The 25195-nt window shown below is 37.8% G+C and overlaps 1 protein-coding gene across 6 annotated transcripts in view; it reads right to left on the bottom strand.

Moving 5' to 3' along the window:
* Nucleotides 1-25195, bottom strand: part of ROBO1 (roundabout guidance receptor 1) — a 736398-nt gene that overhangs the window by 45924 nt on the left and 665279 nt on the right. For all 6 annotated transcript variants that reach the window (XM_054805401.1, XM_054805419.1, XM_054805438.1 and 3 more), the window contains 9 exons: nucleotides 17481-17605; nucleotides 15389-15560; nucleotides 12636-12841; nucleotides 11150-11231; nucleotides 10814-10982; nucleotides 10548-10714; nucleotides 7007-7128; nucleotides 4313-4544; nucleotides 2925-3046 (listed from right to left, as the gene is read on the bottom strand). In XM_054805401.1, the coding sequence (XP_054661376.1) occupies nucleotides 2925-3046; nucleotides 4313-4544; nucleotides 7007-7128; nucleotides 10548-10714; nucleotides 10814-10982; nucleotides 11150-11231; nucleotides 12636-12841; nucleotides 15389-15560; nucleotides 17481-17605 (1397 nt within the window). The remainder of the gene's footprint in view (nucleotides 1-2924; nucleotides 3047-4312; nucleotides 4545-7006; nucleotides 7129-10547; nucleotides 10715-10813; nucleotides 10983-11149; nucleotides 11232-12635; nucleotides 12842-15388; nucleotides 15561-17480; nucleotides 17606-25195) is intronic.

Here is a 25195-nt window from a genome sequence, read left to right as displayed (position 1 = left end):
AGGTCTAACGACTTCAATTCACCACTTTATAAATTACATCAGTGATATTAAATGATGGAGAGAAACAATATGAGATATTTTTATCTCTTCAGGCCTGCATCACTGATGTGGCAAATGGTCGAACTCCCAACTACTATTAAAGGTGAAGTAGCAGCTAATCTAGATCTGCTAAAAACCTGATGAAGCTGTGTTGATTTCTTTTTTATTCCCTTTTCACAAATGTATTTCTCTACAGTGAGTATTTATCCAGAAAGTTAAATTACTTAAATTCAGTACTTTATCTGCAAAGCAGCAAACTTTCCTGAGAACACCAGCATTTCTGAATCTCTGCTGATTGTACACAGGAGGGAAGAATTTACTTTTGACATATTGAGCTCCCTAAAGATTTAGCACCCAGATAGCTGCTCTTAATCCCTCGTGCAATTCTGCCATTGTGGGGATTACCAGGTGAGTGAGCTAGAGTTTCATGTATAGAACAATTGCTACGGCCATTTCTGTAGATCCCTTTCCTCCCGGACACTGGAAATTTTATTTCAGCTTCAGGACATTGTAAGACCCTTTTTCCTTCTCTGGATGCCAAGGATTGAAACAAGGCTATGGGACACTGTGAGGAGCTGAAATATATTTTAAGCTCCTTTGAAAGAGAATCCCAACGCAGCATATATATAACTGCCGCCGCAGAGCAGTTCAGAGCACACGAAGAGAGTCGAATCTCCTTTTTATACTCGAAGTAGAGAATGCTTCAGTCAGTAGTAGTATAATTATTAGTAATATTAGTAACATCGCTCTTATATCCTAAAGGTTGGTCCATGAAAATGCTCTTCTGTAAATAAGAATTTGATAAAGTGAGGAACAAAAGATTTAAATCTACATTTTGACTTACGCCATTTTCACAGAAATTGTTGCTGTCACTTTGTACAATGGTGTATGTACAAACAATAAAAACAATTTATTATGTACTTGGAACTATGTACTACTAATTCATAAAAATGTTTTGTTCTTAGGTGCTCAAATACATGGAGAAATTCACAAAACAAGAATGTAGGGTTAAACGTCAGGTTGTTCAGTACTTGCCAGACTACATTCAATACCTACCCAAAGAGGCAAGTGAAAATAAACTTTTACAATGTTATGAAGGAAGGAGGAATTCACATTATAATAGACACATAATTGAAGATAGAATTACTATAATAAGAGAATTTTAACTTCATTCTAGGGAAGGAGGGAATGACTTCTGCTGTGATTTGAATTTCTGGCTTTTTGTGTGTGCTACTGACACTTCTTCAGTTAAATGGTATCCTCTTTCCTATTTATTTTATCCTTTAATTACAGTAGGTACACTCCTGCCTTAGATCCAAGTTGCTGAGAAAACAAAGAATTCCCCCACATATGATACCTTATTTTCTGGGATAAAACAGGAAGTAGAAGAACAAAGACAAAAGAAAAAAAGAGAAAATTTTACAAGATTTCTCTGTTTTTTCTTGTTATTAGGTCTTAATCTTAAATCACTAGTTCTGTATGTTTTCCGACAAAAATATTAATTACATATAGCAACTTAAATAGCGAATGTATATATATCCATTGTGTCTGTTTTCTGCCCACGGTGAAAAGCACAAAGGAAAATATTGGCACCCACACAATAAACATAGGTGTGAAATGTGCCAGTGTGCCATCTACTGCTACACAAGCACTACAAGACTCCTACACCTGATAGCCTATTACCTTTGAATGGTAGGAGGTATGTTAGATAGTATATCCACCGGGAAATGTGAATTTCCTGACTTTTATTGTTTTGTCCTTACAACCTTAACGTTCCTCTGATGCAGTTTCTTGATGGAAATAATTCCATCTCTCCAGCTCAAGGTCTGTCTTTAAATAAAATAACTTTGCAAGGTTTTTTTTCCCAATTACATTATATATCTGAAACTAAGCCATAAAGTGATTTTTTTTACCAGTTGACCAGGTTCTGAAAGGCATTTTATTACTCTAAATTGACCATGAAGCTTGGTGATCTCTTCCCTTTTCTACTCAGGACAAAAAAAATAGCAGAATGCATTTCGATGGCTAGGAATATATGTCTATAGCACAGTATTTTAACTTGAAAAAATAGCCAAGACATTCTCATTTAAAAAATTTTCTCAATAATGTGCACTTGCAGGAGACTGAAACCAAAGATCCCGCCTCTCCTTAGCTATAAAACTTACTTGATATCCACAACTAGACATTTAAAATGTCTGTAGCTTGCTTAGGAAAAATAAGCTTCATTTACTTTGCTATGTAAATTATTGCAAAACAATTTGAACTAAAAATAAATACAGTGGATGTTGCTCAATGAACATCAAATAATAAATATTTTAAAATGTATTTACAATTTGTTAAAAATTAAATAGCATGATGAGAGCTGTGTTTGTGTGAAAGAAAAGAAAAATTTCTATACACTAAATACATTTAGTATTATACAAGCACATTCTTTACTTGAAAGTTTTCCATTTGTTTTAACTACCCAGTTACACATAATTTACTCAGATCTTAACACTGTTAATTATTATCCCTGAGCTTTTCAACTCATTAAGCCTGTTTATATTTATTACCTCAGCCAATGTCTTTGAGTAATAAAATGGTTCTCAAACAGGTATGGCTCCCTGTCTACTTGTGTGTGCATTTCTCCATTTATAATGAAGGCAAGAAGGTAGTTGTTTTAATTAAGAGTGTTGACCCTTTCCTTTGATTTATGGAGGCTGTTTTAATTGCTTTCTACCATCTAGAGAAATTACTAAACATGGAGTTTGATTCAAAGAAGTGATTTTCTACCTCATTTGCTCCGACTAACCAGTAGATGGAGCCAAGCATCCACGAACAACCTAACCTGTCACTACCTGGCCAGGACCGGCTCTGCCAGGGGACGAAGGCGTGCCAACCAGTACCTTGTATTCTTGAACCATCCCGTTCTGGTTGTCCTCGGGGGGCGGCTGCCAGGTGACCACAATTGCTGTCCCGTTCCCATCGTTCTTAGTAACTGAAACGCTCTGAGGCGGAGCACTGGGAGCTGTTTGTTTGGAGAGAAGGATTGAACGATTAAGTTCGTCACATGCAACGGTGAGCTCTTCTCAGAGGAAGCTGGTTTCTGGGCTACACAAATGCATTCTTGTATGCCCTACCCTTCATTAAGGGCAGTTCTTGCCCGCAAGCTAAAAGGATACAGAAGGAAAGCAATGTGAACCTGCACCCAGGCTCCCGAGTTCTGCTGCAGTCTCACTGTGCAGGACAGAAGTCACTCTGGCCACCAGACTCTCCCAACTTGGATACACGTTACCTGAATGCCACAGTCTCGAGCACTGAATTCCTCACTGGTCTCAAATCACTTCTTCCAGGATCAACAGTTTTGAAAAATAAAGTCTATAAATTGACTTCAATAGAATGCTAAACCTCAGCTCCTCTAGGGTGTAAATAATGAGTAATACAAAACTTATTGAAATCAGGACAGAATGTGTTGATATTAACACATTTATAACAAAAAAATATGTCTTGAATTTTAAATAGTTTTTCTAAAACAGGATGCTTAGCTGATACTTAAGATGAATGCAGTTAAGCACACCTCTTGAACCACTTGCAGCAATAAACCAGAGCTATGCAGCATTTATACTGGGGAGGGAAGAGAGAAAGGGAAAGGTATCACATCCCAACAGAGGTACTGAAATCTCTATTCAGAGGCACTGTCCATCTTGCATACTCATTATGCCTGAGCAGCAACAAAAGGAACAGCTTCACGAACCTTCTCTTTTCAGCACATGCATGAGATGGAAATACATAATTTAGTCCACTAGATATGTTGCCCTCACTCATCTTTTCATTTTGTCTTACTGATTGATCCAGATATGAAAGCCTTCTAAAAATGTGGTTTCCATTCCCTCAGCTCTAGTGCTTTGATGATTTCTGTAGTGTCTGCTATCTACTCAAGATAGTGATTAGTAAGTGCTTGAATCTGACAGAAGTCACTTGTGACCAGACCATGAACTCAGCAGGGAGGAGTGCACACTACAGTGAAGATAAAAAGCGCGTTTCCCATTGTGTGTTGGAGGGGATTTTTGCACATCCCTCTCTCTCCGCCTCTCGCGCGCGGTTCTGAATATTTACTTCTGTGTCACCAAACAATTCACATAATGATCAGTCCAACACAGCCTCCTCTGCCGCAGATTGCTGTTCTCAAACAGTACGCACTTCAAACAAAATCAAATAATGAACATATCAGAGGAAAGCAGGCCAGACTACTACTTCAAAAAGGAAAGATGAAGAGAGTCTGGCTCCTACTTGCCTTCTTCCAGGGTCTTTGCAAATTTCACTTCGCTATCTGCTCCCTGAAACTCATTAAAAAAAGGGCGAGCCTTGATTTCATAGTTTACACCTTTCTTCAGCTCGGGAATGATAACGCTGTTTTTGGTTGGAGTCCTCACTTCAAAGATTAACCACTCCGACTCTCCATAGGATGCTGGTGTAGGCCGGTACAGAATTTTATACCCTTGAATATACTGGGATTGCTGGTCCACCTGGGAAGACAGCAGAACATACAACACATCCTTTAATAAATATGACCCGGGAATGGTGTCTGTGATGCTACGCACGGCCCTTGGACTATCGGTTCATTTTATTCAAAGTAAACAACACTGCCAAAGCAGATAAAGGCTCCTTGCATTGCAGCAAATTACAGGCCTGATTCACAAGTGCATTAATCTGTTCGATGCTGGTAGAGCCACGCTAGTTTCCGTGGATTTATGAAGGCATTAAAGGGGGATAACGGAGCTGTATAACGTGCCCCAGCTCCACGAAAGGAACAGCCTTTGCATCCGCGAAGCGATGGAGCTCAGCACAGGCCAGACTTCCGCCCATCCGAATCTGCCTGGCAGGGCAGGGGGCATGCAGGGAAAGCGGGGAGGGCGAGGGCAGGGGATCTACAGCTCCACAGCTCAGGGTGATGAATATGGAGATCAAAGGGAGAGCCTGCCAACTCTCCCGCGGCATGGAAGCCTCCCAAAATCCATGAAATGAGCACAGCTTCCTGCCTGCTTCCTTCTGGAGAAGGCGAATTGAATTGAAAGGGCAGCCAGCTGGCACTATCTCCATCGCTGTGATTAGGCCGGGCTCTGTCAGAGGGCAGGCTTGTCCAAGCACTTCCTCCATGTCCACCCACTCAGTGGGAGGCTCCTCCGCTGGAGGGAAAGGGCCGGTTTGAGAGGGCTCTGAAGAGACTCATAAAACTCAGCATGGTAACACAGACTTGGAAAAGCAGATCGAAGTGATACTCAGTGGTCCTGAGTGCTTTTTTGACTGAGGTCATTTTATATCACATGTATGAAGAAAGAGATCTTAATGTAAATGAGGGTGGGACTCAATGTGTTTGGCTATAACTGAAACAGAAAGCTATCTTAGAGAAGTCATCTCTTGTGGAGCATTCACTGTCTTTTAACTACCGGTTTCAATTTCTGATGAATAAGAAAGTCCAATAACAACAACAACAAAATTTTTAAAAGTGCATCAGATTTTCCCTATTTTCAAAAATCTCATACAGTGATATAATAAAACTGTTTGCTTGCAATTTTACTCCAAAAAGCAACACATTTCATTTTTTAATAATCACATAAAGAATGCGTGTGTTAGCTAAAACTGAGGTAATGCTTATTTTTGAAATTGGAAGCCACAGGCCACCCAAGAGACCGACAAAAACTGCCTGTCTGGAAAAGGTTGTTCTGTAAGTAAAGGTCAGACAAAATCGTGCTACGAACCTCAAAGATGTTTTAAGATTATTAGTTAAAACAGGAGATTGCCTGCTGCAGGTGGCCGTACTGCAGGTGACACTGTAATTACTCTGCAACACAGCAGATACTATTTGTACTCCTGCAGCACCGAGGAGCCCTGGTCATGGACCAGGACACCATTGGGCTAGAGCTCTTCTACAAAGTCAAACACCTTTTGTTCTTGTTCAAAATGTTCTGCCATGGCCTGGCAGGGGCTATGCCCTGTGCTCTCCTACGCTGTCCCTGCCAATACATTGACATGTTCAGAAGCAAGTCCTGAAAAGACCTCAATGCTCACTCCCTTTGGATTTATTCCTGCACCTGTTATAATTATCCCACATTTTTACTTCATTCTGCATTAATTTTAAAACAATTGCTCTTCTTTGAATTACATTTTCTTATCTCATTGCTTAGTACTTGCAGTTTCCCATGTTGTCCTTTCTCTTCATTTCTACCTCCTGATTGCCAAATGTATCCCTCCATAAGCCATTTCTAATCCTTTCTCTCACTGAGGCCTCAGCCTTGTAAGCCTACTTGAATCTTTTTGACGGATGTTCCTATTCCCCCTGCTTCAGGACTCCTACAGTATTATTGCCTCACTCTCTCATTTCCTCTGCTATATCCTCCATGCAGCCAACTTCCTGCTTCCTCCTGTCAGAGCAACATCAACGCAACATCTCAAAACTGTTTGCCTGTTTCGTCTCTTCTCCCCGTACTGTGTGTATTCATAGCGCTGTGGGAAAGGATAGGTTCGGGTGAGGCTACATTGGTTTGGGTGTGTTTCTCAGTATGTATGTAGGATGGAGGTAACACTTTCAAACAGAATTATGCAGTATTTCTCTCCACTGGTGACTGACAGACAGGGAAGTGCCCATGTTATCTCATTAGGGGACTGATACACTTCCTACTGAAAGCAGTGCAAAAGCTTCAAATGACATGACATAAGAAGGCTTTGATCAGTCAGTCCTTTAACTTCCAGAGGACGATTCAAACTCTCACCATATTGTAAGCAGCACTCTCTATGGAGACATAAAATGGTGAAAATGGGACAAAATGTAATGAAGAAGGAAAGCAAAGCCCAAATAGCACTCATTCCATAGAAAAAACATTTGCAGGCATACCAACTACACAGCTACTTAAAGTGTGACTCCATTGCAGCCAAACAGTACAATTCAGCAGTATATATAACCACCTCCATGATACCAATTTCTACTTACAGTCCAATGAACTTCAATTGAGGATGAAGACAGGATAGTAGGGTTGTGCAGATGTAGTACCACATCACCTAGTTCTCTCTGGACCTGCTTGTGATCCACACCTTGACTTGTTGGTGGAACATCTGTAATAATTTAAGATTCCATTCTCACAAGTATATATGATTGTTAAAATAAGTGCATGTAAATACAAATGAATGTATCATAAAGCATGTGATGCTATCACCAATAAAGTTTACCCTAAGTACTTCCCAATTATGTACGAAAAAATGGCATATTTTCCCGAGCAAATCACCAATGCTTAGGTAATACCAAATCAATGCACTGCACTTTCTTTGACAGAGAGAAACAGGAGGGAAATGCTGCATAAAAAGAAAAATCACACTCAGAGATGTCTTTGGTAAATGACTACAGCAGTATCTCTTTATTCTTTCCTGCTGGGAGGAGAAAACATTCTATTACCCATTGCAAATTCCAAGAGACCAGGAAATCTATAAAGAGGCAAAAGCAGAAGCTGTATCTTCAGATAAATTGATGGGCAAACTTACTCGTTTTAACTACAAAAGAAATGTAACAACTTAAGAAAAATGAGTCATGTGGCTGCAGCTTCTCTGATGGCAAGTGACTTCTGTAAACAGGAGGCAGAGCACAGCTGAGTGCTGTCTGGCTCTTCTGACGTTTGGTCTATCTTATAGCTAAAAGAATTGTTCATGTGCATGAAGGGACAAATTCCTCTCAAAATACACAATGGTACAATGGAAACACATATTTTCTGTATGCAGAGCCCTTGAAAAGCATATTTAACTGAAATGGAATGACTGTGAGACGTATAAAATTTATAGGGCAATCACTAATAGGGTGTCTAAAATATACATGTACTTTGGACAGCAGAGTAACATAGTTTCTGTATTGATTTCATATGTCTCTCTTTGATCATTTCTTTTTAAACAAATACCATGCTGACTATGGCTAAAAATGACAGACTAGGAGATTCATGAAAAATACTTACAGTGGTTTCTTTTTTTTTTTTTTTTTTAATGAATCTTAATCCACATACAGAGTAATGCATCACATAAACTTTGCTCCAGCCTACTACTTCCCTGCCTGACCTCCTCTACTGCCTAGGCAAGATCAGGGTTCTGTTCTCTGAAGACCTTGGAAATTTCCATACCTGTCTGCTTACAAGAAGTGCCAAAGAGTACACAGAAATTGCGTATATATTTATATACGGCTACAACTACTGTAATGTCACTGCAGGTGTGTAGACTATCTTGAAAGCTGAGTTTTGGATAGCACAGTTGATGCTGATATAGAAGACACATTAAATACAAGTGCGACAGTTGTAAAGCATGCTTTTTGCATGGTGGTCATATTCTCAGTTTACCAGCTTTTGGTCTTGTCTGAATAATAACGAAAAGCATTGTAAGACTGTGCAAGGACAAGGCATGAAGACAAGTCTCTTTTCAGAAATATAGTTCCCATTTGGGAATGCAAAGCCTATATCACTTTGAAATTTTATCATACAGTTTCCTCAACATATTTACAAGAAGATGGGATTTCTTCAAAGTTGAAGCAGCACACTGAGGTTAGCATGCATCCAGTGTATGACAAATCTGGAGTCTTAGCAAGGAACACTGATAACAACAAAACCAAAAAACCCAACACTGAGTCACTCCTGTATCCACATGTAGTATGTTCTGCCAAACAGTCCATTTATCAGAGTATTTCCCTCCCCCCAAAGTCTGAAAGCATTAAAGACAGAAGCTTCTGTTTGGAGAGTTGCCTAAATATCGTCCTGCTTAGCATGTAACAGGAAAGTCAGTGGAATAATCAGTTCTATCTTTGCTAGTCATAAAAGATGAGTCATCAACAATATGAATCAAACTATTAATAGGCTTAGCCATTTGCACATCTGGACTATACAACATCACGCACGTTTTCTTGTTTTGGCTCCAAACTTCCAGGACAGGGACTGTCAGTGAGAAAACCTAAGTGTGTTGTTAATGTTGGTGAAGTGTAAAGATGAAGGTAGGTTAGGTTCCTGGTCCGGACATGCACTTAGGAAAAGACTATACCACCCTCTAGACAAAAGTGTACTGGGAAATTTTTTACTTAGCTAGACCACAATTTACACAAAATTGAAACAGTATTGGAGAAAGAGTGGAACTGCTTTAAAGAACTTGACATTTGATCAAATTTCTTACTATTGATGAAAATTTTATATATTGGTTGTTATTTTCATTCAGCCTTTGTGTGGTTCTCAGCCCTACTAGACAAACCTTTCAGTTCTGTGAGTGAACAGAATATTCTGCCTCATTCGCTGTTTATCAGTCAGGACAGTGATCAGTTAATTTGGGATATTCAGACCCGCTATCTCATCTCCAGGAATGAAACCACATTGCATGAAAACCAGACTTGTGCAAAATACTGCAGCCTGCCTGCATAATAACATGTGTTGCCCTATTCCCAGGAATACAGAAATCACAGAAAGGTTATTAAATCTCTCCTTGGTAACAGACCTGTGCAATCCCTATTTTCCATGTGGCCTTGGCTCTGCTGTCTATATGTCCATTGAAATTGCCACCCATTAGGAGAAATGCATAATAACAAAGGACAGCAATGCGAAATTGTTCATTCTCCAGGGGAAATGAGATAGACTTGCTTTCAGACCAACTTCAGAACAAATGAAAAGTCACCAAAGGAAAATGCTTTGCTTCCTTTAAGGAACTTCCTTTTAAAAACAAACATGTAGTTACTTATGCAAACAAAGAAACAAACATACAACACAGGCACTCTTAATAAGCCAATGGGTCAATATCTCCAGTAAGTAGGAAAAGAAGAAAAAAAAAAAGAATTATCACTTTTACTTTGAAAAAGAGTATGTCCAGTTTCTCCCTTCTAAGAATCAAAATATTTCCACTGGAAAAATGAAGGCTGCAAAGTTGCAGTACATTATTCCCTGCACAACATCACAAATGTCATTTTTTTTCTACACTAAACACAAAGTTATTTTAAATTTTACTTTCTATAGTAGTACTATTGCAATACTTTTAATATATTGCCAAAAACTCCTCTATACTGCCTCATGATGCCCGATTCCTTCAAATTTTAAACTTCTCTCTTTCCTAATGCAGCAGAAACCAAATTAAATTATGTGGTGTTTCTCTCTATGTCTCAGTCTTAAGGCTCATTTGATTCACTGGACATAACAGTAACATTTCCATGGAATTTGAGAGTTTGTGCGACAACTTAAAAAATCAGGGATCACTACTGTTGCTAACAAGCGCTAGTCTGCAAGATATAACTATCTTTGGATAAGAGACACTAGGGTTCCCTTAGGCAATGCAATATGCTGTCTAAGCAGCTTTTAGAATCTATGTTATAGGGAAATGCAAGTTTAAACATTGTATTTTACTATCTAGCACATATTATAGCCAGGATAGACAGACATACGAAAGCTAACAGAATTCCTGCATCTGGTTTTGCTCAGTCAACTTGTGACAGCCACTGTGTACACCCAAAATGTTCAGTATCAAAAGCTTACCTTGAGTTTTCACTGGATCAGATATTTGGCTCGGGTCACTTAGTCCATATGCATTAGCTGCCCTCACAAGGAACAGATAAATTGCGTTAGGTTTTAGCCCTTTAACTGCAAAACTCTCCATTTTCACATTTTCAGCTACAGTTTGCCAGCTGCTACCAGATGCATGGCTAAGGATAAAACACGCAAAACACAGGTTAGCACGTGCTTCTTGAACAACATGTTATACGTAAGTGTAAGTACAGCGAGATGACACGAGATGCATATACCTGAAGGCCTCAATTATGTAAGAGGTTGGCGTTGCACCTGAATTCAAATTAGGTTGCCATGACAATGTTACTGTATTTCTGCTGACATCTGTCACCTCGGGTTTTGATGGAGCGCTAGGAATCAAGTTTGGGTCAGTGGGTCTTGGTGGCTGCACTGGGACTCCAAACTCTGACAAGGGAGAGAGAAGTGCTGAGTATAGACAGGAAGCAGCTGTGAGCTAAATGCTGTTCACATCTGCACTGGCAATTTATGACAGAGACAGATAACTTCTGCATTTCAATGTCTGACTTTCCTTTATATATTTTCTCCACGCAGAGAAACCCTAATTGATTTACCTTGGACCTCTATGTATGCACTCCACGTAGCTTCGCCACTAGGGGTTGAAGCGATGCAGGTGTACCGACCAGTGTCGCCCAGCTAAGTGGGAAAAGAGAAGAATAAATATTTGAAACAATCAGGCACTCAGTGGGCTAGAAAAGTAATTACAGCTCTCTATGTTCCCCCATGAATATGGATAAACGTATTAGGCTGCAAAAACTTCGAACCAGAAACTTCTTCCATTAGAAGTTAGGATTTTGTGTGCTGCAAAATGAAAATGGATACTTATTTCTGAGCATTCGATAAAGAATTGGAAAAGCTGCAGATTCTAATTTAAGGTTAGCTATTCTGTAATGAACAAACTGAAAGCCAATTCTTGTAGCATTTATTCCTGACTCTGCAGAGGTCCTAACAAATAAACTGAGAAGGAGCTCAGATGACTAGACCCCATGCAACTGTCAACCTTCTGCCTAAATAATGCCTGGGGATTTGTCTGGACTGCAGCACTGGGGAGCATGACATCCTTAAAACAAAGCTTAAATATTGCACAGGGCCTTGTACATATGGGGTTCCCTGTGTTAGTATAAATTTCACTCCACAGCAGACCCAAAAAGGAATCTCCATATGCTATTCTCATCCTGTTCTGAATGTTGGATTATTTGTCCATATGTGATTTAATCACATTTCAAAAGACTTTCTTTTTTTCCCCCAAAAAAAGAAATGGTATCCTCCTAAGGTCCCAGCCTCAGCAGATGAGCTGAACGGAAGTGCTCAAAAATCAGAGGTTCAAACTCTAAGCAGAGTAACTTGTAATTGGTAACAGGGCAACTCTAGGGAACATAGTAATGTATTCAAGCCTATTTTTTTTTTTTAAAATACGACATTTTAAACCACAGAAAAGATAGCAGAGAATAGCCAGTATGCTAAAACTTAACATTTTAAAACATTTTACAGCATATGAGGCATGACCAGCAATACTGACCAGGTACTTGCTATGATTCCCTAAGGAAGCCAGGTATTTGACAGGTGGTTAACCATTTTTAAGCTATGTTTACACTGTCAAGTGAATATGTTTAAACTTTAAAAATTGTTTTGAAAAAGTTGTGTACATGGCTCTATTACTGCAGTATGCTAAACAAAGGCTTTATTTATAAACATTTGAAATAATTAGAACATTTTAATGTATTCGTACTAAAGCCCAAATAATTTAAAGGATCTGTCTTACTGAAATACAAGTTTTGCTTTCCCCTTCACGTTTTAAGTCCCTTAATTAATACCTCTTAAAAGCATTTTTCCTTATGAAATCTGAAATAATGTGCCCTAGGCAGAATAAGTTGTTAAGCGAAAAGAATGAATTATCTGAAAGCATGAAGTATCAAATATTTTAATATATTTATTTAACATTTCATTAATTCTAAATATAAGATTTACTACATGAAAAGTGCCCGGAGGTGAAAAAACAAAGTCAAACAAAAAGAAAACCTGTTTGCCAGTTCAAGCTACCTTGGCATATCGGATCTGCAATGCTCCTGTCTCCAACTGCTTGATGCGAGAGTCCTGGGTAGAAATGAGGATCCCATCCTTTTTCCAGAGGATAGTGGGCATTAAAGCGCCTGTGGCCACGCAGTTCAGTACCAAAGTACCATCTACAGCCACAGTCTGATTCACAGGACCCTGTCGAATGACGGGGGGAGGCCGGTCTGCAATCACTGCCAGAAGAAACAACAGGAAAGAGATTTCTGCAACTGGAAGCAATTTTCTAATCATCTAAGCAACAGCAGTTGCTTGAGGCTTTGAAACAAACTAAAGATAATTAAACAAGTAATTAAAATGCATTATTCAGGGTAGGGTACATTATAATGATGCACAACTACAGAATTTTAAAATGATACATGACACAGTATTTTCAGAAATTAAAGAAGCATTACATATTACATAGTGGTATCTGCTAGGCATTCTCTATTCCCAATGTCTTTATAAAGTGATAATGGAACGAGAAAGGACTTTGCAAATTCTTCATCAAGGCACAGATTTCACCTTGTTCACGTTCTATCACGTTGCAGGCCCATATAACAGAATTCATACTTTCAGCATTCAAAGACAGAGAAAAAGGAGGTAGGCAGGCAGGGGATAACCTGGCAACTATGTACTTCTTTAAAACATTTTACTTGGTAGCATCAACTCATCTTGGTGCTATCTCCTAATTGGGACATGCCTAGCAGTAGGGTAAAACAAACACAAAGCTAATCAATAGGACCATATTAAAAATTTTCAACTAAGGAATATTTTTCCAGTAGTTTCTAACTTTTAGTTCTATGATGACTTAATCTGTCAATATGACTTCAAAGTCACAAAGAGAATCCCACAGTGTGTTTGCATCAATTTTAATGCATCTTTCAGACAATGATAATTAAATGTTATTCATTGGTTATTCAATAACCGTGCACAGAAAGGTATAAAGCAGTCTCAGTATTCACAGAAAAAAGAATGATTGTCTACACAAGGGTTTTTTTTTTTCATTATCCAGTGGATAAATGAAAAAGAGAGGTAAAAGCTATTTTATTGTGTTTCAGTGACCTCCTCTACCTGTACCATCCAACATGACATGGACTGATGATGTGAAAATAACCACAACTTTAAATGACATAAATCTGTTCAGCAGTGTCATGGGGGCTCACGCAACTTAAAAACTGGTTTGGTAGCTGAAGTATAAACCTGAAGTTCTGATAATTTGTGAACATTAGAAATTTCTAAATTACTTTTCGTAACAACAGACAGGGTGTTAGTACTGCTTTTTTTGGCTAAATTCCAACTCCTGTAATTTCATTTGCATGTTCCAATGACATTCTGTGTTTTCAACTGCATAATTTATCCTTTACTTCTTGTCCCAACCTGTTGCAATGCACTGCAATGCACTGCGAGGCTGTTAGTATCTTTCTCTGCAGAGACAGTCAAAATAAGCTCACTTTTAGTTTGTATTTGACTCTGACAAGTTTGTAAAGAGCTTTGCAGTTGTCAATGGTAAGAGGATGACCGATCTCTACAGGAGAAATCTAATGCCACTGAAATCCATGGCTAATTGAAGTGCCACTGAAGTTGATGGCAACTTCTATTACAGTTAGGAATACCGGGGTATCATTCCACGTATCCTGCCTTTACTTTTATAAAAGAACCAAAAAAATATTGTCCCAAGACATTATAGAAAACAACTACCCATCAGATCAATCCAGAGCATATAGTCATAATAAAGGAAATATATTTAAATTAATTTGATGTTTTCCAAGTTCAGATAGCATAGGTCATTAACAGGAAAACTCTTTAATTTTCTTACTTTACTTTTTAAAATTTATTTCTCACCTTGCCATGGCCTTCTCCCCAGTGAAAAATGGATAAAAGTGGATTAAGAAATGTGGCTTACCACCTGTGAGAGGATGCAGTCCTATTCCTCCAAACAATCTCAGTCCGGTGGGCATAAATAAACAATTTAATTCTCCAGGTTCACTGCATGTTTCTAGTACTGCATTATTTCTGTGTTTTCTATAGGGCAAAGGCCTAGTTTATGGAAACTCTTCTCAGACACAGCTTCCCTCCCTTCAAAGTCCCTCCATAGACTGCCCTTATCCTCTTTCTCCATAAGTGCTAAGATTATTATTTTTTCTGTGTATCTTTGCTATTAAAAATATGAAGTATTTCTGATAATTGGCAAATTCGCCTCCCATCAGCATACATTACTGCTTGCAGTCATACTCCCTGTAGCTTTTTCATCTTAATTTTTTAACTGCTCCTAGAAAGCAATGTATAATAATCTTCATTTGTATGTTATTCTACTGACTTCCATACAGGTTGAGGTTTTTTCCTTGCTATACTGCAATATTAAAAAATGGGGACAAAACAGGTAAATGGAGATGCTAAGCAAATGGACACATAATAATAAGGACAAAGAGCTAGGCAGCAAACAACCTGAAAGTAAACTACATCTAGTAGGGGAAGCTAAAAAGAGCCAGATAAATTAACAGATCTGACAAAAATCCATAAGCTAAATTATACTTAATAAACACAAAATGGAAATATAGTGTTACACAATATCCAAAATTTTAACCCCCTGTCAGAGATGGCCAAAACAGGATTTTTATGTTCAAAGACAAGTGTAATCCACATCTAATACAAAGCAGATTTCAAAGTAGTGTCATATCATCCCACTGCTGTCTTCAAATACAAATAAAAACTTGGAAATGATAAAATAAAGATCTCATTACCATCAGTAACTTCCAAGTAGGCTTTTGTTATGATACTTCCTGCAACATTTAAAGTCTGGCAGATATAGTACCCAACATCAGATCTCTGGACATTGGTGATAGTGAGGTCTCCTGTCTGGGAAACTGAAAATCGGCTGGATGACTGAGGGGGCTGGTATGAGAAAAGTAGATTCTACAAGATGTACAGGAAAGAAAGTGGGGGAAAAAAGGGTTAAATAAATTCAAACATCAATAATATTAACTTTCATACATCTAAACAAATTCATCTTTTCACATTATACATAAAACTTTCTGCTCTACATATTGTAAGCATGTCTATGCTACAATGCCAATGGATTTTATAGGAGTTTTTCTGATAAAATAGGTGCAGATATGCACATATAATTGTGTAATTATTTTGGGATTGCTCTAACACCCTCTATGGTCAAAGCTGGGCACTAGCAAAGATGTGATATGTACAGATACCATAATGGTGCAAGCAACTGTGGTGAAGCTAATTTGCTTTAACATCCTTTTTTTAGAATTTACTCCAGGGCATTCTATTTATTTCATTTAAATGCAGATGTTGGTTAACTTATTTGTATTTTAACTTTTGCCTTCCTAAGAATGGAGTGGTTTTTTAAAAAGAGATGCTGTTTAGCTCTTTCTAATCATAGTGTTTGTGTCCTATAATGAATCTTATAATATAGAATTAAATCCTATGCCAGTTTCTACTTAGAGACTTTTGGTATGAAATACATAGTATTTACCAACAGTGGTCAAAAATCAGAACTGCAATCAAAATAGTAGAAGTCCTTTACACTAAATACTGATTCTGAATTTCTACCTCTGGCTGAACAATTTGTGAATGAGAATACTTTAAGGTCACAGAGGCTATTTTTTATCTCTCTGTCTTGCTTAACTACATTTTGCATTTCCAAAAATCATCCAAAGGAATGGGACACAACATTCTCTATTTCAGTATCAGGAAACCCTGTTCATTTATCTCCTCCTCCAGTTCCCTCCATCATCACAAGTGGTCACCACTCAGCAGAGACAAAAACGCGCCAGAAATATTATGTACTAGACAACATTTGGCAAAAAAAAAAAAAAAAAAAAAAAAAAAGGTCCAGGTCATACAAGAATACAAACATAATATACTGGCATACTTATACCATTGAAGATTATAATCTAAATTTGGTTAGCAGTCTAGTTGTACTTAGATACTAGACAGAAATGTTGCAAATGGAGTAAAGAAGCCAATCTCTAAGCGTTCTCAATTTCTCTGGCCTATTGTTTTGTAACACAAAGAACCCTGTCATATGCTGTTGCACCATTCATTCCTTATATTCACAGGAAAACCAGAATCCTGCATTCCTTCTTTCCTTCCAATAAAGAATACTCTGTGTCACATCCCTCCTTCAGAAGATGACTCTGAAAGAAAACTGTGATTCTCTTGCAGTGCTATATTGTGTTTCACCCACTGGCTTTCCTTTACAAAGAAGCTGAAGATATTTTTCCCTCCCATTCAAATAAGGAAGCTGGGAGAAAAAGGTGACCTATTCAGGTATGACCTGTCAGCCAGCTGACTGTGGGGGAAAGTAGATCTCCTCAGCCCCAGACTAGAGTCCTACCCACGCAGTGATGCAGATCAATACAGCAAATGGTTCAGTTTGCCAGACACACACAAAGACGTGGCAAACTAATACCTGCACCATAAACCCAGAACCAAACTTTCCGAACATTTGGGAGTGTTTGGGAGGTCAAACAAACTTCAGCATTAAGTCACCTCTTCATCTCTTAAAAGTTCTCCCTGGTAGGTGAAAAAAGATTTTCATAGCAGTGAAACACGGAATGTTTCTGGGTGTTTCATAGATTTATTTTTACATTCATGGATAAAACAGGAGATTGAGCAAAACACAGATATCCTTTCTAGTAAGGCTGACATCACCTAGCATGCATGTCACTTAGAAATAGAGAAGAAATATCAAGCATCTCCAAGCTCTAGACCTATTTTCCACACCTTTAAAACAATAATTACAATATTTTTCTCTCATGTGATATCATCTCTTCAAGAAACTGCCAGGAGGAAGGGACAGAAAAGCTGGTTTACCTGACTTCCCTCTCTCCGCCAAAAGATGGCTGGCTGGGGGTTTCCAGTTGCTTCACACTGGAAAGTCACCGTTCTCCCCAGTGCAGCTACCTGATCTCGAGGCTTTACAACAAACTGTGGAGGCTCTGAAAGGAAAATACCAAAAAAAAAATAAATCACACTACTATCAGAAGGCCAAAGTTAGCCTATTTGAAAGCACAATTTGCCTACTGACTTTAAATGGCGTAACACAGACTAGTTAAGTTTCTTTAATAGGAGAGGCAGCGCAAAGACACGTCGGTCTCTAACAGCCACAGCTTCAGCATCACTCGGATCATCTTTTCTGTTGCTGGACCTCCCAATTAAAACTCCGACTGTGCATCACATGCTTTTATTACTGACCACTTATACGAGGAATTAAGTCCCACGCAGTTAATGAGACAACTTGCAGAGCAACAGTCACCAATACGAACAAATTTGTTCCAATTTCGTTCTTAAGAGGAGGAGTACGGCTACACGTCAGAAAGGAGAAACCTTTGAGGGACAGGTGGCCCACAGGCCACGCTTTGTCAAGGGCTGCAATAAAAACTGTCGAGTAACTAGGAATTCAGACTTACATGCACAAAGGTCATTATCTTTGATTTAGGAAAGCTGAGGAGGGAAAAAGCCCTTAATTGCTTAGATAAGAGACTTTTGATGTTGACGAGGTCTCAAAAAATTTTAAAGTCAAAAGCCTCAGAAATATTTTTGAACAAATTATAACCATTAAAAATACTCAGTCCAATTACTGAAGAGGAGTGAATTTAAAGGAACAGCAGAGCTAAATGTCTTCCTCATTTACATAGGCAAGGGCATGTTCAAACAAAATATATATGCAAATGAAGGCAAATTTGAAACATCTGCTCAGCCTAACATTATAAATACTGCCGGCATTGTCCAAACTGTTTGATTTATACAGACTAAAACAACCCCTTCATCCGGTAGTAAATAGAATGTCAAAAAATCATGTCAGTCACATTAAAAAAAGTCAGCATAGATGACAGCATTAGATATTTTGATGGGGCTAGCACCGAAAAAAAGAAATCTACCTTGTTTTATAGGCTGTTAACTCTCACTTCTTGAAAAATGTGCACTAAATGAAAGTCCATTTACTTACTAATTTCCAATTCCTTCTGATCATCTGTCCAAAACTAATTATGCTCTCTCTCTTCTTTGGGTTGAGAATAAAGGGGATGTTTTGAATCTGACTTTAATAACTGAAATGTTTTTGGTGGTTTTGTTGTGGGTTTTTTTCCTTTCAAACATCTCTCTATTTACAAGATTTTCCTTTAAAATAGAGTGTGAATCATATAATTTAAAGATATCACTCAATGTGTTTTATAAACATCAAATAAGTGTGGCTTTCTCTAGAATGAATTCAATAACACTCAAAGTCCTTTTTCAGAAAATTGCTTTCAGTGTTCCTGTGGGCCAATACTTTCAGTTATCTGTTCCTCATGCCTTTTATTTTGGCTCCCTATTGAGTTCATATTAGAATATACTCTTCCTACGACCCTGCTCTTTGGGAGGAATTTTTAAAGCACAACACATTATTATTTAGATTTGGATGCAAATGCTACCTTTCCTAGAATTTCCTTACATAGGAAACTACCCAAAGTGAAGGTGAGATTGACCTACAGTAATTAGCAGACTTCAAAACATTTAGCTCCAAAACGTTCAATCGATACCTTGGAAGAAGATGCGGGAAGACTTTGACATGACAGCATGTTTAATTTGGAACGGAAGGTGAAACTGTTGGGGGTTTGCCACAGGGTTGTGAGGTATGATGGGGAAAATGGAGACGAGGGCGAAGCACCTTTGTTATGCTGTTGGATTCCACTAACAAGAATAAATTTAGCATATAGTTAAATCTAGGCCTTGACTGGTTCTGTCCTAGTCTGTGACACAATGCCACACAAAATGGAACTGAGGGTTTCTAAATCCCATGCTAGGGCATAGGATTTATAAGGTTTCGGATTTCATTGAACGTGAGAATGAGTGCAGCTATAAAGAGATTAAAATGGAGAAATAGCTGAATGCTTGTGATTCTAGTACCTGAAGGTACTAGAATGTTCAGGGACTACTGAACACAAAAAATGAGGGGAAATTCAGTCTTTCAGGTAACCATGGCAGAATTTATAAAATGTAAATAGGTATATGTTTCTCTAGATATTATTCTAAATATGCATTTTGTATACTGTTCTAAATACATAGGTGTATTATGCGTATGTGTATTATTCTAAATCTATTGTCATTAAGGTAAATATAGAAATCCTATCAGCTTCAATGTCACAAGAATTAAAACAGGGTTAAGTGAACTTTGCTATTAAATTCCATGTATTGGAAGCATTTTCACCATCTTTTTTTTTTTAACTTCAGTTTGCTTTCACACCTTAGGTCACATACATGTGGTGTGTGATGAATATACCATAAAAGATGCTGAAATAATAATCCACTTAAGGAAAGAACAACTTCTATCCTTGAGACCTTTAAAACAAAAATATTTTTCATAGGACACTTTGAAGTTCAACTAGTGCCGTCACTGAAGAAAGAAGACATTAGGATTCGACTCGTTACATCATGTAAAAACAGACAGAAAGTTAGCAACCCATTACCTTTCTCTTTGCCATTAAGTTACCCATACTTCATGCAGAATTTATTCTGTGCGATGTGTCTTGTCAATAACAAGTAAAAGATGGGAGCTGACTGGTTGAAGGACATGGAAGGGGATGGATGGGAAGGGGAGGAGAAGTTCCCGTCACAGTGATACGATGATTAGAAGATGGCCAATAAAATTTCAACTTACCAGACACAACTAAAAACAAAAACAAAACAAAAAGAAAACATGGAATAAATAAAATTGAACAGATATGAAACAAAGCAAAGAATAAAGCAAAATTAAAAAAAAAATAAAATAAAAAGGACCCTTGGTAAGGACCTTAGAAAGCACACATATATTCTGATATATGAAAAATAGGTTAAAAATGTTGAACCACATATTTTTAATTTGATTTTTAAGCAGAAGACTCTATCAAATACTGAAAGCAGGCTGTAGAGGAAAACGGGTAGCAGACTAAAATAATGGTCAGGCACCCTGGGTTCTACTCCAAGCCTTTCCAATGAACTGTTACATAACCTTGAGTAAAATTTCATTTTTTCATAGCAGCATTATTTCTCTGCATCAAGAGCTTTCCATGGTAAAATGAACTTGAAATCTCCAGTCAATGTGCAAAATTGCTGAAATGGAACAGTGACATTTACACCCTTTCTAAAGCATCCAAGTATCTACAAATGGAAAAAAAAAACTTTTCTGAGCCTAATAGGTATTACAAAGGAAGTTTATTAAAAAATTAATAATACACTGAGGCATGTAGCCCACACACCAATCTTTTCAGTATAAGATTGCTGTATCAAGGTCATAATGCTCAGTATTAAACTGTAAATGCAAACTAAACCACAATAAAAATAGTTTTAAAATATTCTTAACCCTTTTCTTCCCTCCCACCCCAAACCTCTATTTCACTTTATTAAAAAACAGATTTATTGCAAAACATTATATTTCTCAACAGAATTTCCTAGTGGTAAATTATCTAATATTAAATTATCTTTCAACTATAGTTGAAAATTTTCATTAACTTTGAAATGGCACAGATCCTGGCAGGCTAATTTCGCTTATGGAAGAAAGGCATGTTAAAAAGTGTCCCAACCACCTATCTCAATAATTGAAAGAACAGATTGAAAATAAAAATGTAAAAATAATACATTTCTAAAATATACACAGATGCTGGCAAAAAAGTGAATTAAAAAAAGGGTGGGCAGTATAATTACAGTAAAAGTCCAAAAATACCTTATTTTTTAAATGCATGTTACAAATACCAAGCCCTGCAACACTTTGGTCTTATCGCTTGATGTTGAGAGTAAACCAACTACTGTTCATCGGGGTACACTTTCATATCAAGTAGGTAAGCACCTGCAATACACCATCCTCTGATAAAACACATGGAGGAAACTAATAATATCCAGTCTGCCAAAATTCATTTGGCATGAGGAATACTGGCTTACTGTTCAAATAAATACAGAGGACTCCAGGTGTATAATGAAAATGAAGCCGAAGGAGAATCAGATATAATATTGGAATTTGGATCACGTTGAAGCCAAGAAACTGCAACTGAATGCGCCAAAACCAGATCATATAAAGAATTTGTTTTTTATGTTATTAGAGACATTTTTTTAGGAAATAATCCCAAACAGAGGAAGTTGAGATTACTATTTTTCAAAGCTTTGATTTTCAATTTTAAGGAAGTATTCTGAATGTACTTTAGTCGTCTTTATGTTTGTGAGTTCGGTACTTCTCAAAGAGAAAATCAGCGTGCATCATTCTGCTCAGATTATCCTAGCAAGTCTATGATTTGTAAGAGGAGTGGCGAAGAAATAATACACAAGAATTCCTGAGAGAAATATGCTCATCCCCGAGACTCAGCTCCTAGCTACTCTTGATCATGTTTAAGTTCATTACCCAGTAACCACTACTTTTTAACTGAAAAGCTCTCTACTAAACTTGCAATTACAGTCTGACCTACTCTGGAATTAGAAATGCTTCTCCATAAAACGCATCTCACATTCTACATGAAATAGCCTGATAAGAGACTTAATGGGATGCAATTCTTGAATAGAGGAAGTAACTATAAATTACCCATTTTCCATTACTCGAGTAGTGCCAAAAAAAGAAAAGTTCAACCTTCTTGGTAGCAATGCAAAGCTGCCTAAGCCCTCTACTGAAAGCTCACTTGAAAATTTCTAACAGATAGAAATCTGTCTTGGTTGCTCAATTACATTCCTACAAATTAAATTAACTTGTAAGAAGTGCTGAATTTCCACTTTTCTTTTTACCAGATGGTTCTGTTATTGTAGGTCAAAAATAACCCTGTCAAGCAAATGTATTTTTTTGCCCACCTGTAAAAACAGAGGGGATACAGATATATGAAAATAAATCCCTGCAGAAACAGGGCATCACATTGGTTGCAAATCTGCGGCAAGGGCAAAGGGCGAAATTTCATAGAAAAATTCAAACAGTTCTGTCAGAGGGACATCATGTGGTTTAAAAGAACAACAATAATAGTAACAACTACAACAAAGACCACTTTCTTAGTTTGATTTACATATTATTGATATCTAAGGTTATTAAAACTGAGAAGTAAGTAGTTTTTCCTCTATTATGGCACATTTTACTTGACAGCATTTTCAATTATAAATAAATTAATTTTCCCTGTGCTAATCGTGGCTTTTCACATGGCAATTAGGGGGAATAGCCTGTTTGTAAAGACAGGAAGGTAGCATGCAAAACCACAAATACCAAAGGAATAATATTTTTTGCCTTTCAAATAATTTCCTTGACGTGTGAGGTTTTTCAGGGAAGACATTTCCACTCGCTGAACAAAAAACAAAAGAAAAGCGGTTTCCAGACTAGTGACGTGATCGTTTAATGCCTTATTCTTGCCAGCAATCCTATCAACCTCACCGGGACTATTGGTATCATTAAATACACTCGCAGGAGTAGGAATTTGCAGTTTTAGGACTCAAACTACAGACTAGTATAGCTGCCAGATGTTAATGGAGCAACTATTGTATTTGACAGATGTAGTATTGTAGGGTCACAGGATAATCAGGTTGGAAGTAACCAAGAGCCCTCTAGTCCAACCTCTTGCTCAAGTGGGGTCAGCTATGGGGTGAGACCAGGTTGCACAGGGCTTGATCCAGTCGGGTCCCAAGGACTGAGAAAGCACAGCCTCCCTGGGAAACCTGCTCCACTGCTTGACTGTCCACGCAGTGAAGAAATTTGTCCTTACAGCCAGCCTCAATCTCCCTTGTTTCAATTTACACCCATTGTCTCTTGTCCTCCCACCGTGCGCCGCTGTGAAGAGCCTAGCTCCGTCTTACCGACAACCTCCCTGCAGGTACTGGGGGTGGCCGTAATGTCCCCCCACCCCACAGCCATCTCTCCTCCAAGCTGAGCAAGCACCATTCTCTCAGCCCTTCCTCACAGGACATCATGTACATAGGAGACCTCCGCACACTGTATGTAATGCCTAGATCTCTGAATAATGCATTTTGTAATTCTTCTCACAAAGGTGAATGCAAATGTTGATCTAGTGTTTCCCTGTAACTCATTGGTTGCCTCATATTTGGAATTAAATATTACAGAGCTGTGTCTATTTCTTAGTCTGATATTGGACAAGCTATAAACTTCACGTATGCCATTCTTGAAAGCTGTGGTAGTAATTATTTATCTCAAAAAGAGTAAAATTATAGAAATTTTCCTTCATTTATACTAATAAGGTGCTTTTGAGATCCTGAGATTCAAAGTGGTACTTAATTACTAAACAGTATTTTGTTCTGCATATTAAATACTCATTTTTTATTGTTCTAACTATTATTATTTATGAATACCTTCCAGGTGCTCAGAAGATATCTTGTTATTCAGCTGACACGAGCTGAATACTTTTAAGTTCAATGTGTTTCATTTTTGATTATTTAAATAAAAATCTCCATGTCTTCAATAACTGCTTGACACCCTTATAGCATATAGAGGCTATTATAAAGGAAGCAAGAAACTATAATTCTACACCAGAGAAATGAAACGATCCCAATCTTCAGGTGAATAATTACATACAACAATCAAGCTCATATAGTCTTCAGCTTCTGTATAAATCCTTTGCCATATGATTGATCTAGGAAATGGCAGTCACAACGAAATTTAGATTGCTTCTAATTAATTTTGTGATCCATTAATCCCAGCTCAAGTGAAAAATATCAGAGGTTGCATGTGCCTGTAGAAACAAACGGCACGCAAGTATGAGCCTATGTGCTAGAAAAGACAGCGGACTTTGGGAGCAGGCGTTTCTGATGTGGTCGGCCAGGCACAGACCAGACGGTGCGAGAGGAGAAACTCCAGAGCTACCAACAGAGATACTATAGAGAGAGCTGCATTATCTGTGACAGAGCATTGCGGTTCTACAGAATGGCTGAAACTCAGCTGTTTATAATCTCTGTAATGAATGAGTGGGTGAGAAACCCACTGTCTATAATCTTTGTCTGAAATGCGTGGGTACAGAAAATTTGGGCACTAGAGTTACATGCAGAGGAAATGTGAGAGTCTGAATACGTTTAGCAAACTGGTCAAACTCTGACTGCTCACTCCTTAAAAAAAAAAAAAAAATTCTGAACCAATTTATTTTCCAATTTCCCTAATTCCAAACAAAACCTCAGATAAAAAGCAGCCAACCTCTTCTGTTCATAACTATGTTTCATTGCTAAGCCTGCTAAACTCTGAAATCTAATTAACTACTTTTTACTCTCAAGTATCTGAACAAGGGTCATTGAATGCCCTTCTGCAACATGGCCACCAGAAACTTATGTTGGTGTTTTGCAAAAATTATTATTAAAGGAGATAGTTTAAGACAATATGCCGTGTTTCATTTCCTATCTAGTGATTTGTAGGCTATTTGTTCTTATCAAAGCAATGTGAAACACCCAATATCCTTGACATGCACATCTCTCTGCAGTCATCTGTGGAAAGTATCACTTTCTACAGAGAAATAAATAAAGGCCAAAATCTCTTGTTCTGAAAAAATATAAATGCTGCCATTCAGCTGTCTCCTGGCTTCACCCTGTGAAAAATATGGGAAAATAACACCAGG

This window comes from Grus americana, chromosome 1 (assembly GCF_028858705.1).
Source record: "Grus americana isolate bGruAme1 chromosome 1, bGruAme1.mat, whole genome shotgun sequence".
NCBI classification, from domain to species: Eukaryota; Metazoa; Chordata; class Aves; order Gruiformes; family Gruidae; genus Grus; species Grus americana.
This window is presented reverse-complemented; position numbering and strand designations above follow the sequence as displayed.